Here is an 18,223-nt window from a genome sequence, read left to right as displayed (position 1 = left end):
ACACAAAATTGTCTGGGTGACCCCAAACTTTTGAACGGTAGTGTACGTTCGAAGATCTAACGGAGATAGCCAAAACCAAGGATAGAAGCGAATCATATATAAAACTTTTGTGTATATACACCGCCTGGCCTAAACAAATAAATAAATAAAACACCATATGGACTTAAATAATCAAATATTTAAGAGCCTTTGATTGGATAATTACTACAGTGACATGCTTCAGCTGGCAACAATTATTTTAATCCTAACTGATACAGTGAGTAGCTTCTCATTTCTTAAAGAACCATGATTGTATCCTGTGGTCATGGAAAAGATGTTACTGTTTCAGAAGGGTCAAATTACTGGCTTATGTCAAGCAACGAAAACAACTAAAGAGATTGCCGAAATGAATGGAATTAATTTACGAACTGTCCAATGCATTACTGAAACCTGGAGGGATGGTGGTGAACTGTCAACTGCGTGGAAGAAACGTGGTGGGAAAATCTTGACTGACTGTGATCAGAGATCACTTAAATGATTGGTGAAGTCAAATTGTAAAACAACCAAGAGTAAAACTCACAGCTATGTTTAATAGTGTAAGTTAGAGCATTTCCACATGCATAATGTGACGAAACCTCACAGGACTGGGACTTAAACAACTGCGTGGCCATAAGAAAACCATTTATTAGTGAATCTAATCAGAAGAAAAGGCTTCAATCTGCTAAGGAGCATAAAGATTGGACTCTGGAGCAATGGAAAAAGGTCATGTGGTCTGACGAGTCCAGATTTACTCTATTCCAGAGCTATGGGTTTGTCAGGGTTAGAAGGGAAGCGCATGAAACGATGCACCCATCATGCATAGTGGCCACTGTACAAGCCTCTGGAGGCAGTGTTGCGATCTGTGGTTGCTTCAATCAGTCAGGTCGAGGCTCAAAAACGTGATGCGGCAATAAACTGAAATCAGCCGACAACCTGAATGACCTGGTTATGACATCAGTGGATTTATTCTACCTTGATGGGCATATTCCAGGATGACAATGCCAGGATTCATCAGGCTCAAACTGTGAAAGAGGGGTTCAGGAAGCATGTGGAATCATTTTTACACGTAAACTGGCCACCACAGAGTCCCGACCTTAACCACAAGGAATGTCTTTGGGATGTGCTGGAGAAGACTTTACAGAGTGGTTCGACTCTCCCATCATCAAAACAAGATCTTGATGAAAAGTCAAAGCAACTCTAGATGGAAATAAGTGTTGTGGCACTGGATAAGGCTGTCAAAACAATGCCACAGCGAATGTGTGCCGTTATCAAAGCTAAATGTGGTCCAAGAAAATACGGGAGTGTGCAATTTTTTTTCCCCCTTTTGGCCAAGCAGTGTACATACCTATGATAAAGTTTAATTTATAAATTACACATAATATAACAAATCAACAACATTAACTAATAATAAAAATAAACGCTTATACAGTGTCTTGCAAAAGTATTCATCCCCCATGGTGTTTGTCCTGTTTTGTGTCATATTACAAGCTGGAATTAAAATGGATTTTTGGGGGGTTAGCACCATTTGATTTACACAACATGCCTACCACTTTAAAGGTGAAAATTGTTGTTTTGTTGTGACACAAGCAATAATTAAGATGAAAAAAACAAACAAACAGAAATCTGGAGTGTGCATCGGTATTCCCCCGTCCCCAAAATCAATACTTTGTAGAGTCACCTTTTGCTGCAATTACAGCTGCCAGTCTCTTGGGGTATGTCTCTATTAGCTTAGCACATCTAGCCACTGGGATTTTTGCCCATTCCTCAAGGCAAAACTGCTCCAACTCCTTCAAGTTAGATGGGTTGCGTTGGTGTACAGCAATCTTCAAGTTATGCCACAGATTCTTAATTGGATTGAGGTCTGGGCTTTGATTAGGCCATTCCAAGACATTTAAATGTTTACCTTTAAACCACTCCAGTGTAGCTTTAGCAGTATGTTTAGGGTCATTGTCCTGCTGGAATGTGAACCTTCATCCCAGTCCCAAACTTCTGGCTGACTCAAACAGGTTTTCCTCCAGAACTACCCTGTATTTAGTGCCATCCATCTTTCCTTCAGTCCTGACCAGCTTTCCTGTCCCTGCAGATGAAAAACATCCCCACAGCATGATGCTGCCACCACCATGCTTCACTGTAGGAATGGTGTTCTCAGGGTGATGGGTTTGCGCCACACATGGCATTTCCCATGATGGCCAAAAAGATCCATTTTAGTCTCATTTGACCAGAGAATCTTCCTCATTGTGTTTGGGGAGTCTGCCACATGCTGTTGGGCAAACTCCAAACGTGATTTCTTAAGCAATGACTTTTTTTCTGGCCACTCTTCCATAAAGCCCCGCCCACTCTGTGGAGTGTATGGCTTAAAGTGGTCCTACGGACAGATACTCCCATCTCCGCTGTGGATCTTTGCAGCTCCTTCAGTGTTATCTTTGGTGTATTTGTTGCATCTCTGATTAATGCCCTCCTTCCCCGGTCTGTGAGTTTTGGTGGGCGGCCTTCTCTTGTCAGGTTTGTAGTGGTGCCATATTCTTTCCATTTTGCAATAATGGATTTAATGGCGCTCCCTGGGATATTCAAAGTTTGGGATATTTTTTATGACCCAACCCTGATCTATACTTCTCCACAACTTTGTCTCTGACATGTTTGGAGGCTCCTTGGTTCTTATGTTGCTTGCTTAGGGTTGAGTCAGGGTCCCTCCAGAACAGGTTGATTTATACAGACATCATGTGATGAATCATGTGACACTGATTGCACACAGGTGGATCTTAATCAACTAATTATGTGGCTTATGAACTGGTTGGACCAGCTCTTATTTAGGGGTTTTGGACAAAAGGGGGTGAATACTTATGCACACTCCAGATTTCTGTTTTTTCCTCTTAATTATTGTTTGCGTCACAATAAAAAAAAAAAACATTTGCACTTTTAAGTTGTAGGCATGTTCTGTCAATCAAATGGTGCAAACCCCCCAAAATTAATTTTAATTTCATCTTGTAATGCAACAAAACACGACAAATACTAAGGGGGATGAATACTTTTGCAAGACACTGTATTTAGTATATCCACATTAGGATGTTTCACTGTGCATCACTCCACTCACCTGTGTCCGCCACACAAAAATTCACTTCCTGGTTTGAAACGGTTACTACAGTAGTGTTAGCAACATCATCGCTACATATGGCATACAATACTTTTCATGAATCTAACATGTGACTTAAAATACAAAACCTCGTCAGATGAAGATGAAAAGGAAGAAAGGATGCCAACTTCACCGGAAGCACATTTCACGAGAATGTACAAATCAGCGTGAGCTAGCTCGCTACCTGATGGGCTATAAAGTGAATGTAGCTTCTGTGAGATCCAGTTCCACTCGCAGAGCAAAAATAAACAGATCCATCATGTCCAAAATGTCACTTACTCTATATTAATTTCTTGGTGATGGAGCTGTTGTATAAAAGCAAGAATAATATCACAATTGCAATCATGAGGTTATACTGAAAAGCGGCATGGAACTGATTACCTCTGACTAAATCACAGCCGTGCTGATATTCAGTACGCCCTCGCTCTGGCTTGTGCAAAATTGCTTACATAACTTTCCGAGAGTTAACTTTTTGAGAATTTATACACTTCTGTCCCTCGGTTCCTATCAGGACCATGAACTGTCTGCAACAGCATGTCCAAGCTTGTTTACAGAATTTTAAAAGATGTTAATTAAACTTAAGAATTGAGTGTGAATGTGTGTCTGAATTTGTACTCCTTTAAAGGAACAGTCCACCGTACTTCCATACGGTGTTCCATAATGGTATTTTTTGGGGCTGTAGTTAGATGCGACCAAACTCTTCCACGTTTTTCCTGTTTACATAGGTTTATATGACCAGTGATATGAAACAAGTTCAGTTACACAAACTGAAACGTAGCGATTTTCTATGCTATGGAAAGTCCGCACTATAATGACAGGCGTACTAACACCTTCTGCGCGCTTCGGCAGCGCATTGATATCTGAGCTCCGTATCAATGCGCTGCCGAAGCGCGCAGAAGGTGTTAGTACGCCTGTCATTATAGTGCGCACTTTCCATAGCATAGAAAATCGCTACGTTTCAATTTGTGTAACTGAACTTGTTTCATATCACTGGTCATATAAACCTATGTAAACAGGAAAAACGCGGAAGAGTTTGGTCGCATCTAACTACAGCCCCAAAAAATACCATTGGCCATGCTGAGCCTAGCTACATTGCTAACAGGAGTGACAGCGCGTCTGACTGCGTCTGACTGACTGGGAGGTCGCGCAAAGCTCGGAGAGGTACGGAGCAGCTCGTCTCAATTCAGATAAGAGCATATTTCATTATGGAAGTATGGTGGACTGTTCCTTTAAAGGGGAACTGAAGTCATTTTTAAACTTGCTTTAATTCTTAATTAACGTGTTATTCAATTACATTTTCGGTTTTATTAACCTTATATCATGACTCGTATTGGCATATTATATTACACTTATCATCCTTTTCGGTTTTTAGCCACGTTGAATGTAGTTCGTTTGGTCCACGGCAGGCGTCGCTTATCCGCGCGATCTTCACGAGACTTGTGCGAGACTTCAAACGTGAAGCGTCGGCGCCGCCATTTTCAAAACTGTTTACACAGCGGCCAGATAGCCATATCATTCCAACTTAGATTAATTTCGAGATTTGCCAGCTTCATCAGTGATGGAGTGTCAGTCCTGCACACCCTGGCGCGTGCACCTGAAGGTGCGCCGAGTGGACTCCAGCACGCACGCCGTGAACAAGGAATTAAGGAACTGTGTGTTTGCCTATTTAAGGACTGTGCTGATGCATTTACATCGCGAAGTATCACGATACGCATGTACGCATTACCGAGCCTTCCTGTTTCACGATCCTTGTGCCTGTTTCTCGTTCTTGTCCTCGCTTAGCCTTTGATGTACTGTTTGCTCCTCGACCGACCCTTTTGCCTGTATTCTCGTTTTTGATCTAGCCTGCAGTTTTGGATTGTTTGCCTGTGTATATATTGTCTCGCTGTATATATATTCTGCACTTTATTAAACTGTATACTTCTGCACATACATCCGCCTCCCTCACGTACGTGACATGGAGATTATTCCATACGACTTCGAACCAACGTGGAGTAGAGAAGAGTTGGAAAGACGACAGGATAAGGGCTAGTCCGTCGCGCTAGTATTTAACGTCATTACTGTCGCACAATTAAAACGTGCCAGATCAGGAGGCTGGTGGGTTTTCAGAATAATAAATACATGCATTTTTTTTTTGCGGTGTGGTTTCCATCAAATCCTGCGCTCTGATTGGCTGGCGAGCGGGTCCGTATCCTACAATACAAACCCCAGTTACGGACCCCGGTTACGGACCTCTAGCGACTCGCTCGTTCACAACAACAACAAACATAGTAGAATTTTTTGTCAACATTTATCTTTTTTTTTTATAACATTTATTTATAAGATTATCAAAAATCTTATAAATTTTTGCCAGCATTTCTCAGGAGAATAGCATTAATTTTACAGCATGGATAGCGATAACGACGGTGTTCACAGCGAAAGCGAGTTTTACTACCCTGAGGAAGAAGAAATAAAAGAAAACATTTCAGGAGAAAGCTAAAAACCTGTAACTTGCTAACGCCAAGCAAAAACATGGCTGAATCCTGAATGACTCAATTTTGTATAAATAGGGGACTACATAGGCGGCAAAATGTAGTTTTTTTTCCTGCCATGGAAGTGCACTTGTATACCGAGGAGGAAGCAATTTGCATTACAGCCGTGAATGAGGATTCAAAATGGCCGCTCGGCTCGGTTTTCCCTTTCGGGCGCTCTCATTTTCTGTTAGAATTTCTCATCTCATCTCATTATCTCTAGCCGCTTTATCCTGTTCTACAGGGTCGCAGGCAAGCTGGAGCCTATCCCAGCTGACTACAGGCGAAAGGCGGGGTACACCCTGGACAAGTCGCCAGGTCATCACAGGGCTGACAGACACAGACAACCATTCACACTCACATTCACACCTACGGTCAATTTAGAGTCACCAGTTAACCTAACCTACATGTCTTTGGACTGTGGGGGAAACTGGAGCACCCGGAGGAAACCCACGCGGACACGGGGAGAACATGCAAACTCCGCACAGAAAGGCCCTCGCCGGCCACGGGGCTCGAACCCGGACCTTCTTGCTGTGAGGCGACAGCGCTAACCACTACACCACCATGCCGCCCCTGTTAGAATTTGGTAAAGAAAAAAATAAAATAAATATATTATTTACCAGCTTAAGGTCGGTCCGTATGGTGAAATACCGTGACCTCGGCCCAGAGGGCCTCGCTCAGTACTTTCAAGACCTCGGTTATGGTATTTCACAATACAGACCTCCCAGCTGGTAAATAACATATGTATTTTTGTGATAAATACATATCATACTGAGCGCATTTCCCACATAATCCTCACTAAGGTTTCGGACAGCATTACAAAATGATGTCCCCACTATATAGTGAGTAGGGAGTGATTTCGGACACAGGGAAAACTTCCAGCTTGATTACATCAGCATTCGAAGGAGGGCGTGCGAGTCTTTTGACGACGGCAGATGTTGGTCACTTTGATTTCCGCTGTACGTTTTACTTCCGTCCTACGATGTCTTGCACGGGTCTCAATGAATCTCGTTTATGGCCATCGCTTTGACATATGGACTGATATATTACAGAGCATATTTCAAACACTCATAACTTGCTATAGCAGTGACAAAATAGCTGTTAGAAATGCATTCCTACATTTTATAAAATGAGATGAATATAATTTTGATAATAGAGCTGCAGTACACGTTGACAACCAGAAGAGGGCAACATTGTACACAGCAACAACTGCCCTTAAATCGAGAAGGAGAATCCATTCTCCATCATCTTTATCCTGTTAAACCCTGAGCATTAAGTCACTGAGCTCTAGCATTTATACACTCACTCTTTACACAGGCATACGGAGAGAATAAAATACCTTTCTGACTTGTATTGAGTGTAGATTATGAATATGGCTGCATGTGAGTTGATCTGGTTTAAAAAAAGATGATGAATCAGTTTACTGAACGCCAACAGAAGACAATTTACAAAAAAAACCAACAACCCACAAACAGAATGGAACTACAGGAACCAAAACGACTGACAGTCTTATAATCATGTATTTGTTTCTACTGTGTCAAAAGAAGAGTGAATAAAGGCTGACCTGTGCCAGTCCTGTCTGAGCTGATGAACGCTGCGCCCTGAGCGAGACGCATCGTTCCGGGCAGCTGCTAGAGCTGCTGCTGCATTCTGGGCCATGGCCATAGTGGAATGAGGTCTGTGATTGGCTGAAGAGCTGGTCGAGTTTCTACCCAAAGCAGCTCCTGCTCTGTGATTGGCTGAGGCAGACGGCTTAAAATGTGCTGCAAGAGCCAGGATAAGCCTCATGGCAGATTTGAGGTTCCCTTCCACGATGTCTGTGAGAAGTGAGGGGAAAAAAAAACAAACAAACAAACAAACAAGAACGCTGTGTTTCATGCAGGGTTTAAATACCTACAGAAGCTAGTCTACATGCTAGTCACTAAATAACTCACCTCTGGCAGATGTCTGGGGCATGCGTATCCGCTTGGAGGACACGAACTGCAAAACCTTCTCCACATTTTCTCTCCTCTCTTGGTTGTCCTTTGGTGAATAGTGAATACCCTCAAGGAGCTCGCCAGCTACCAAGCAAAAAAACAAAACAAAACGAAAGTCAATAATAATACAATTACAGTGGTGCTTGAAAGTTTGTGAACCCTTTACAGTTTTCTATATTTCTGCATAAATATGACCGAAAACATCATCAGATTTTCACACAAATACTAGAAGTAGATAAAGAGAACCCAGTGAAACAAATGAGACAAAAATATTATACTTGGTCATTTATTTATTGAGGAAAATGATCAGATATTATATATCTGAGTAGCAAAAGTATATGAACCTTTGCTTTCAGTATCTGGTGTGACCCCCTTGTGCAGCAATAACTGCAACTAAACATTTCCGGTAACTGTTGATCAGTCCTGCACACCGGCTTGGAGGAATTTTAGCCCGTTCCTCCGTACAGAACAGCTTCAACTCTGGGATGTTGGTGGGTTTCCTCACATGAACTGCTCACTTCAGGTCCTTCCACAACATTTCGATTGGATTAATTCCAAAACATTAACTTTATTCTTCTTTAACCATTCTCTGGTAGAATGACTTGTGTGCTTAGGGTCGTTGTCTTGCTGCATGACCCACCTTCTCTTGAGATTCAGTTCATGGACAGATGTCCTGACATTTTCCTTTAGAATTCACTGGTATAATTCAAAATTCACTGTTCCATCAATGATGGCAAGCCGTCCTGGCCCAGATGCAGCAAAACAGGCCCAAACCATGATACTACCACCACCATGTTTCACAGATGGGATAAGGTTCTTATGCTGGAATGCATAACGCTTCTCATTTAAACCAAAACGTTCTATTTTGGTCTCACCTGTCCACAAAACATTTTTCCAATAGCCTTCTAGCTTGTCCACGTGATCTTTAGCAAACTGTAGACAAGCAGCAATGTTCTTTTTGGAGAGCAGTGGCTTTCTCCTTGCGACCCTGCCATGCACACCATTGTTGTTCAGTGTTCTCCTGATGGTGGACTCATGAACATTAACATTAGCCAATGTGAGAGAGTTGCTTAGAAGTTACCCTGGGGTCCTTTGTGACCTCGCCGACTATTACACGCCTTGCTCTTGGAGTGATCTTTGTTGGTCGACCACTCCTGGTAACAGTGGTCTTGAATTTCCTCCATTTGTACACAATCTGTCTGACTGTGGATTGGTGGAGTCCAAACTCTTTAGAGATGGTTTTGTAACCTTTTCCAGCCTGATGAGCATCAACAACGCTTTTTCTGAGGACCTCAGAAATCTCCTTTGTTTGTGCCATGATACACTTCCACAAACGTGTTGTGAAGATCAGACTTTGATAGATCCCTGTTCTTTAAATAAAACAGGGTGCCCACTCACACCTGATTGTCATCCCATTGATTGAAAACACCTGACTCTCATTTCACCTTCAAATTAACTGCTAATCCTAGAGGGTCACATACTTTTGCCACTCACAGATATGTAATATTGGATCATTTTCCTCAATAAATAAATAAATAACCAAGTATAATATTTTTGTCTCATTTGTTTAACTGGGTTCTCTTTATCTACTTTTAGGACTTGTGTGAAAATCTGATGATGTTTTAGGTCATATTTATGCAGAAATATAGAAAATTCTAAAGGGTTCACAAACTTTCAAGCACCACTGTAGATAATAAAATTGTCCTAATATACTTTGATAGCATGTTTAATAGTGATACTGTAAAAATAGCATCTCAGCATAAGAAGAGGGACCAAGGACATTAAAACCTCACATAAGTTTTTTAATTTTTTTTTTTGTAGCTCCTGAATAACAAAGCACAGTGTGTTAGTTTAAAATTAGAAATAATTACTGTACAAGGATGGAGATTGCAGAGGGAGGTTTGCCAATACTTAATATAGTACTGTCAGGAAATGTGTAATTAACTACCCCATATCACACAACCGCAAATCAGAAAAGTTGGGACGGTATGGGAAACACAAATTAAAAAAAAAAAAAAAAAAAAGCAGTGATTTCCAAATTTACTTTAAACTTGTATTTCACTGCAGACGGGATGAACCTAAGATATTTCATGTTTTTTTCTGGTCAAATTCATTTCATTTGTTAATATTCATCCATTTGTGCATTTCAGGCCTGCAACACATTCCAAAAAAGTTGGGACTGGGGCAATTTAGAGCTAGTAATGAGGTCAAACAAATAATGATGTGATTTGAAACGGGTGATTGTAATCATGATTTGGTACAAAATCAGTATCCAGGAAAGGCCTAGTCTTTGAGGAGCAAGGTTGAGACGAGGATCTCCAATGTCAGCAAATGCATGAGAAAATTATTGAAATGTTTTAAAACAATGTTCCTCAAAGGAAGATCGGAAGGGATTTGGATATTTCACCCTCTACGCTGCATAAGATCATTAAACGATTCAAGGAATATGGAGGAATTTCAGTGCCTAAAGGGCAAAGGGCGCAAGCCAAAGCTGAACACATTATATTACATTCCAGGTCTAGATGGCTGAACAAGAAAGTTCTAGTAGCTCAGGAGTAATAGGGTTATACCCGGAACAAATTAGTAACAAGCTGAAAATTTCAGAATATGTTCAGAATACCTTTAGGTAGGGGTGGGCGATATACCGAGATTTGCGATATATCGATATGTTTTATGAACACGAAAAAGATTTTGGCATATCGTATATATCGAGATAATGCTCTAAATTAATATGATTTCGCCACTGTGCTTAATTTCCTTCACTGTGCTATGGTGCTGCCCGCCCCGCCTCCTTCTTGTGTTTGTACCCCCTCCCCTCGCGTGTAGGCGGCGTGTTAACTCATTCAACATGGCGGCGCCCACAGAAAGCCCGGAGGCGGCAGAACTCGTACCAAAAAAAAGGACAAATGGCTCCATTATATGGAGATATTTTGGTTTTAAACCGTCGGACGAACAACAGAAAGAGGTCTACTGCCGGGAATGCAAGAAATTGGTGGCAACCAAAGCGTCAAGCACCACGAACCTGTTCAACCATTTACAGGTACGCCACAAACTTTTGCACGAGGAGTGTGCCAGGCTGAGAGTTAATGCGGTGAGATGAGTTTGAGTTTTGTTTTTAAGGAAAAGGAAGGCAATATGTATTATTTCTATAAGTCAAATTAATATTTATGAAATGAGGGGGTTTTTTTTTTGTTACTTAAATGTTTAAGACGCACTTTATAAGAACTGCCTACCCTCAGGTTTTATGTTTGTAATTAAAATAAGGCAATATACTACTTCCTTGGTTTGATAATTCATGTTAAAAATGGTGCACAAGCACTTTGTTACTAGTACCTGTCTACCTCTAGGCACTTGGCTGCCTACCTGTTTGCACTTCAATAAAAAAAAACCAAAAAAAAAAAAACACCTTGCTGAATTTGGGGAGTCTGTTTTTTGGGGGTTGTTTTTCCTGCATAGATATCGAGATATATATCGTATATCGAGATATAGCAAAAATATATCGAGATATTTTTTTTCTCCATATCGCCCAGCCCTACCTTTAGGAATAACATACTAAAAGTCCCCGGAAATCCCCCTTGTGCTCTCTGAGAAATTCAAGATGGCGTCCAAAATGGCCACCAAATGGAGATCTGCCCATATCTCAGGCCCAAAACAAAATATTAATGCAATTAAAAGGTCAGAATATATGTTTTGTAGGGTAGGAGAGTAAATTCCAACATGTGTGTATTAATTACATTGTGTATTAACATTATATAATAACAATGTACACATTATTATAACAGTATATTTGTGTATAATGTGTTCGCTTGCCATGTCTGGTTAGATTGTCATATATTTTTGGCACTTCACCAGTTCACATTTATGAATGTGCACAGTACTATGAATGTGTGTAGGTTTCATCCAGTCCGATCCTTGAATCAAGTATCAATCTTGAAACGCCCTGGCCCATAAATTCACATCCAAGAAGAAATAACAATGACTGTTATGACAAAATAATCTTTATGGTATCATGAAGATATCTCGTATGTTTTTGAAATGGCTTCAGTTCTTAATGTTTAGGACTAATAATTACAGACTTATAATTGTAAATCTATACATGTGCTATTTAATGTACACTACCGATTATAGAGTGTGGATCCATTGGTTACTCGTTCACTCCGTATCATCCTATTCTGTTCACAAAACAACAAACACAATTACTAGGGGTTGGAGCACTTATTTTCATTAACATTAATTAAAGTGTAAAATGAAAAATGGCATGTTAAAAGGTCATGCTGAGTTCAGTCATTTTTAAAAGGTCATGCTGAGTTTAGTCATTTTTTGTCCGAACACACTGGCATTGCTAGTAGTAAAGACTGGCGCTAGAAACTCGAAGATGAATTTTTTCCACCCTTAAACAAGCTTGAATAAATTCCCTACTTCATTGATGGTACAACAAAGGTCCAAGCATTACAACTGAGGCACTGAGAAGTGTTTAAGTCTACTCATTGTTTATAAGCAAGAGCTTTTATTGAGGCAGACCTTTTTGTCATGAAAGTCGCCGGAATGTTGAAGAAGTGTACTGAAACAGCTTGCCATTGTAGTTTTAGAAGATAGAGTTCTCAAATTTAATTTCCCTTTAATATTTTATCAAAGCTTAAAGATGCACTAAATATTAAGGAAATTGATGTCTAATTGTTGTCTTACATTATGTTCATGTATGTAGGTAGCCTACTAAGCTAATCTGTCAATCATGTCAACCATCAAATTCCATGTAATTTCCACATTAATGACCTTGTAATCTTGGTTAATTTTAATTTTAACAGTGTGACAATGGTGAATTTGCATTGCTTGTATGAGAGAACATATAATTTAACATTTTAATTGCATTCATATTATGTTTTATCCCTGAGATATTGAAAAATCTCCAATCGGCGGCCATTTTGGACGCCATCTTGAATTTCTCAGAGAGCACAAGGTGGATTCCCGGGGACTTTTAGTATGTTATTCCTAAGGGTATTCTGAACATATTCTGAAAAATTCAGCTTGTTACTAATTTGTTCCGGGTTGGACTCAATTTTGAGCTAATGCTCTTGGGCTATAGTGCCAACTGAACAAATGACAGAATAACTCTTCGGGTAATATTCGGCTGAAGTAACAATCAACAAACAGCCAAGGAAAGCAAGCCGACCATACAAAGGCACTGACAAAGTACAACTAAATAGAGAAAAAATAAAAGCCCAACAACTAACACTGAGTAATCATGACCAGGCTAGACAGTACACAGCCTGACCAGGTCATTAGATTAGATTAGATTAGAGATTAGATTACACTTTGTCATTGTGCAGAATACAGGTACAAAGCCAATGAAATGCAGTTAGCATCTAACCAGAAGTGCAAAATACAGTATTATTTATAAATAAGTGCCAGAAGTAAGTACCGCAGCATAGTGATACTATATGTGATGGACAGTGACAATATACAGATGTTTATAAACATTTAAATGCATATTTACAAAGGGGAAGTGGACAGGATTACAGAGTATGTAAGATTGTATGTACAGTTAGCAGTAGGGCTGCGTACAGTACTGTACCGTGAAAATCGATTCGGTACAGGTCCAAAATACCGGATCATGAAGTACTGGTACTGTACCGATATAAATTTACACCAAGTATCTGCTTATTTTGTGACTGAAGATGCGTAAATCCTACCACAAAGACGAAAATTTAGCACTGGAAAAGACGTAAAATGCCGCGCTGAAACTTGAAATCAGAGCCATCTTTGATTTGAGATCCTCTCGCCACAGACATCGCGAGAGCTTGGCTGATCCAGTGTTCTGACTGGTCAGAAAGACTCAAAAGCAGGTCAGCCATTTTTCCTTTGCTGGCATTGGCAGCCTTTGTTGCTTTGTGTAATTTTGCCGGGCAAGTTAAAGGCCGCGGACTGCGCGGAGTGAATTTGTTTGTCATGCCACGTGGGAAGACCAGTAAGGTCTGAGATCACGTAACAAAGCTTTCAGGGGGCCAGAACGCAAGTTGTCTCGCTGTGAGACAACTTATGACTTTTTGTCCCAAGTTAACCAAGCGTGAGACTGAGAGGGTGACTGAGAAGTGAGGTAGGAAACCTAGTTATGTAAGGTTTTCTTTGAATAAAGATACTGACAAGTTGTCGACAGTTTATTAATGTTTGTCATTATTGAAGAAGTTCAGAAGAACGCATGTTAATTTGTCAAATTGTTCAGGTACAGGTACAGGTCCGGACCTGTACCTAAACCTCTGTACCGGTACCTGTACCTGATGTTACGTTTAGGTACGCAGCCCTAGTTAGCAGTAAATAACCCAGAAGGTGACAGAGATGTCCCAGTGACCTCAGATCCTTCAGATGGCACCGCGTTAAAAACCGTCATTCATCCATAGCTGATATAACCACATGGGCTCGGGATTACTTTGGCAAACGTTTGTCAAGCACTACAATCCAGACTTACATCCACAAGTGCCAGTTAAAACTGCACTGTGCAAAAAGGAAGCCTTATGTTAACGATGTTCAGAAACGCCGTCGACTTCTCCGGGCTCGGAGGTATCTGGGACGGACCATCACACAGTGGAAACGTGTGTTGTAGTCAGACAAATCAGTAGTCTAGGTTTTTTTTTTGGAAGAAATGGACGTTATGTGCTCTGGATCAAAGACTGATACCAGCATAAGTCCAAAAGCTAGGGTCTGTCATGGCATGGGGTTCTTTCAGTGCCCTTGGCAAAGGTAACTTACACTTCTGTGATGGCAGCATTAAAGCAGGAAAGTATACTGATATTTCAACAAGCCAATGCAAAACCACATTCTGCACACATTACAAAGGCATGGCTTTGGAAGAAGAGGGCGCCTGTCCCCTCTGTCCCCAACAGAGAACATGTGGCGAATATTGAAATGAAAATAATGGGACAAAATAACACCTGAAATGCTTCAGTACTTGGTGTCTTCAATCCCTGAACTTCTTTTAAGTGTTGAGAGAAGGAATGGCAACATTGGAAAGTGATAAACGCTTTACTGTCCCAACCCTTTGAAATGTGTTGCAAGAATCAAAATTCTATATATCACACACACACACACCAACGAGTGGCCTCGTGGTTAGCGTGTCCGCCTCTCGATCGGGAGATCACGAGTTCAACTCACGGTCGGGTCATACCAAAGACCATCATAAAAATGGTACCTACTGCCATCTGGCAAGGCACGCTGCAATACAGATGCGAGTGAGGAGTCAAACTCTCGCAGTTACCAGAAAACTAGCCCCCCCCGTAACCCTAGCTACGAAGTAAGCGAGAGGCCGAGGGCTACGGAAACGGAGATCGGCGCTGCCCTATGTGCCACATGGCATGGGAAGGACTTTGATTTGATATATGTATGAGGCAAAATATCAAATAATGTGCTGCTGTTTTGTTTTGAGTGCAATACAGGGCAAAGACAAAGCACTGTTTTCAGTTTTAATTTCAATTTCAACATACCGCCCCAACTTTTTCTGATTTGAGGTTGTAAATTCCATTGTCAAAATTAGTAAAATTATCAAGATAGTAACTGCATTTCGTTTGTCATATCAAAATGTTCAGGTCAGAGAAAGGTTTGTAGAGTTAGCAGCTTGACATTTACGATTTCTTCTTCTTACCCACGATCTCGATGAGGTGTGCGAGAACCACACCGTCTCGGAGATCCTGCCGCAGATCACTCACGGGCTTCAGACCAGGCTTCTTCCTCAGCTGAGCATTCACCCACGACACATACGCCACCAGTTGTTGCTGAAACCAGGACGTTCAGTCATACGGCACATTCAAGCAATAGCACTTAAAGATCATAGGCAACGGTTTTCAATTCATGCACATTTGAAACTTTATAATGTTAAAAAACCCTCTGTAATTTTCTTCTGGTCCCAAGAAGTATTGTTAATAAGTAATAATTAAAATAAGTTAGCGTGGATCGTGGCGAATTTCTGTTCGACGATTTTCGTGACCACTCAGTGCGTGACGTCATTCAAGACAAACAAACCGCTTGAGTTGAGTCCACTTCCGTTTACTTACATTGCCGTTCAGCTTGATTGCAGACGTGCGTTCAGGAATTTCCAAAGAAAAACCCATGCCTTATTGTTGTGCAGTGAACTATAACAACAGGACCGGTTCAGGAAGAAGTTTTTACCTTTTACCGAGAGAGGAGAAGAGGCAGAGAGTGTGGATTGGCTTTTTCCAAAAGAGGAGAAGAGGCGGAGCGAGTGGGTTGGCGTTTTCTGAAAAAGGAGAAGAGGCGGAGCGGGAAGGTTGGCTTTTTCTGAAAGAGGAGCAGAGGCGGAGCGAGAGGGTTGGCTTTTTCCGAAAAAGGAGAAGAGGCGGAGCGAGAGGGTTGGCTTTTTCCAAAAAAGGAGAAGAGGCGGAGCGAGAGGGTTGGCTTTTTCCGAAAAAGGAGACAAGGCGGAGCAAGTGGGTTGGCTTTTTTCAAAAAAGGAGAAGAGGCGGAGCAAGAAGGTTGGCTTTTTCCAAAAAAGGAGAAGAGGCGGAGCGAGAGGGTTGGCTTTTTCCAAAAAAGGAGAAGAGGCGGAGCAAGAGGGTTGGCTTTTTCCAAAAAAGGAGAAGAGGCGGAGCGAGAGGGTTGGCTTTTTCCGAAAAAGGAGAAGAGGCGGAGCGAGAGGGTTGGCTTTTTCCGAAAAAGGAGACAAGGCGGAGCGAGTGGGTTGGCTTTTTTCAAAAAAGGAGAAGAGGCGGAGCAAGAAGGTTGGCTTTTTCCAAAAAAGGAGAAGAGGCGGAGCGAGAGGGTTGGCTTTTTCCAAAAAAGGAGAAGAGGCGGAGCGAGTGGGTTGGCTTTTTCCGAAAGAGGAGACGAGGCGGAGAGAGTGGATTGTGCGTGTGAAGCCAGAGGGTTGTTTTTTTCCGGAAGAAGAGAAGAGGCGGAGAGAGTGGATTGTGCGTGTGAAGCCAGAGGGTTGTTTTTTTCCGGAAGAAGAGAAGAGGCGGAGACAGTGGATTGTGCGTGTGAAACAAAATCAAGCAGTCAAAGAAGAAACGGAGCAGCAATGCTCAAGCAAAAAGGAGAAGATTGGAGGTAAACATTTTTACTTTTGCTTGCAATTGACACATCAAGAATCCTGAGGGATCCTGTACAATCATTGTGGAAATGAGACAAAGGGATATTTCCTCGCTTAGAATCGACTATAAATAGTATAATGCCATGGATGGCAGGCTAATGTGGCCTACCAGCGCACTGTCAAGTAATCGTTCCCTATATCCACTAGGGAGGGCGGTTTAATTATTCTTCAAAAGGGCTCTTATTTAGTATTAGGACGAAAGTAAGAATTTATCATAACTACCAGGATAAATCGTTTGGGCGCGAGTCTTGTTGAGGTCCGGGGTCACTGTGATCAGAGTCGGCCGAATCGCTGTCCGATTCCAAGGCTGCACGGTCAAACTAGTGAGCCACATTCACCGATTGCTTCGCAACGGCCAGAGGTTCATACATATATGGTTTCACCTCTCGATATTCAATTTGGAGAGTTCCTGCTTCAAAATCGCTATCGCTTTCAGACATTTTACACAACCTCTCACGACCAAAGTCCGTACACGTGTGCTCGGTTCGCAAGTAAACACAGAGCTGCTCCCAGTCTGTTTGGCTTAAATGATGTCACGACGACGGCCCCCTGGCGGTGAAAGTGCGCATAAGTGAAATGGAAACACACCTTCAGAAATTGGGCAAAACAGTATATTTTAACCGTTTTATTCAATTTTAGGGTGCAAATTAGACACTAGGAAGACTGAATTCGCTTTTTGGGTCGTTCTTCTAGACAATAAAGTTGATATTCTACATTTCACCTCCAACCGTTGCCTATGACCTTTAAATGGCATTACATTACATTGCAGCAGTCAGGTCTGGCTTGACAAATGAACTTTAGCACTGGACTTGGGCAATTCCATGTAAATGTCAACCTCACCATGCAAAAATAAAGCAACATGTAATACATCAAAACCACTCCCAGAGATCTCACCTAGGCCTGTATTTTACAGATGTGAATAAGTTGAACCAATTTGTAACTAACCTAATGTGTCACTGTCAGTCTTTCTTTCTTATAATGTAAAACCCAAGCTAAAATCAACTTTGATCATGTACAATTCTATATTATTGCCACAAGCCACAGAAATGTATGCTAAAATCCACAAAACAGCAAAACAATAGCCATCCTAAATACTATTTAAGAACTTCGATAGTTTTAGCTGATATTTAGAGAGTTTTTCAAAGGGTTATGGTGGTTAAATTGCTGATTTTCTAAACATATGTCATGTCTTTCAGACGCGTCACATCCATAACGCTGACTTTTCCTTCCGAAACTCTGCATGAAATACAAAATATTTTAAACAAAGATTTTTTTAATATTCACCTTGGACCCCTCTATCAAATGGATATCTCCATTTCGACATTAAGTTTACAATTTCATAGAGTTTGATAAAAACGTACAGTCACCCAAGAAAAGTGATACTTTTTCTGTCACATCCATAACGCATCTTTTATTGGCATTTCCTGGCATGCCCTAGATGTACTATGGGAATTGTTCTTGTTCTATCACTTCTCCAGTACGGTACAGCCTT

The 18,223-nt window shown here is 41.2% G+C and overlaps 1 protein-coding gene across 2 annotated transcripts in view; it reads right to left on the bottom strand.

The window, feature by feature from the left end:
* Positions 1-18,223, bottom strand: part of dixdc1b (DIX domain containing 1b) — a 157,978-nt gene that overhangs the window by 95,362 nt on the left and 44,393 nt on the right. For both annotated transcript variants that reach the window (XM_060936160.1, XM_060936159.1), the window contains exons 2-4: positions 15,268-15,397; positions 7,593-7,718; positions 7,223-7,475 (exon numbers count right to left, since the gene is read on the bottom strand). In XM_060936160.1, coding sequence (XP_060792143.1) covers positions 7,223-7,475; positions 7,593-7,718; positions 15,268-15,397 — 509 coding nt within the window. The remainder of the gene's footprint in view (positions 1-7,222; positions 7,476-7,592; positions 7,719-15,267; positions 15,398-18,223) is intronic.

Source organism: Neoarius graeffei, chromosome 12 (genome assembly GCF_027579695.1).
Source record: "Neoarius graeffei isolate fNeoGra1 chromosome 12, fNeoGra1.pri, whole genome shotgun sequence".
NCBI classification, from domain to species: Eukaryota; Metazoa; Chordata; class Actinopteri; order Siluriformes; family Ariidae; genus Neoarius; species Neoarius graeffei.
Note: the sequence above shows the minus strand (reverse complement) of the source record. Positions and strands in the feature narration are given on the sequence as shown.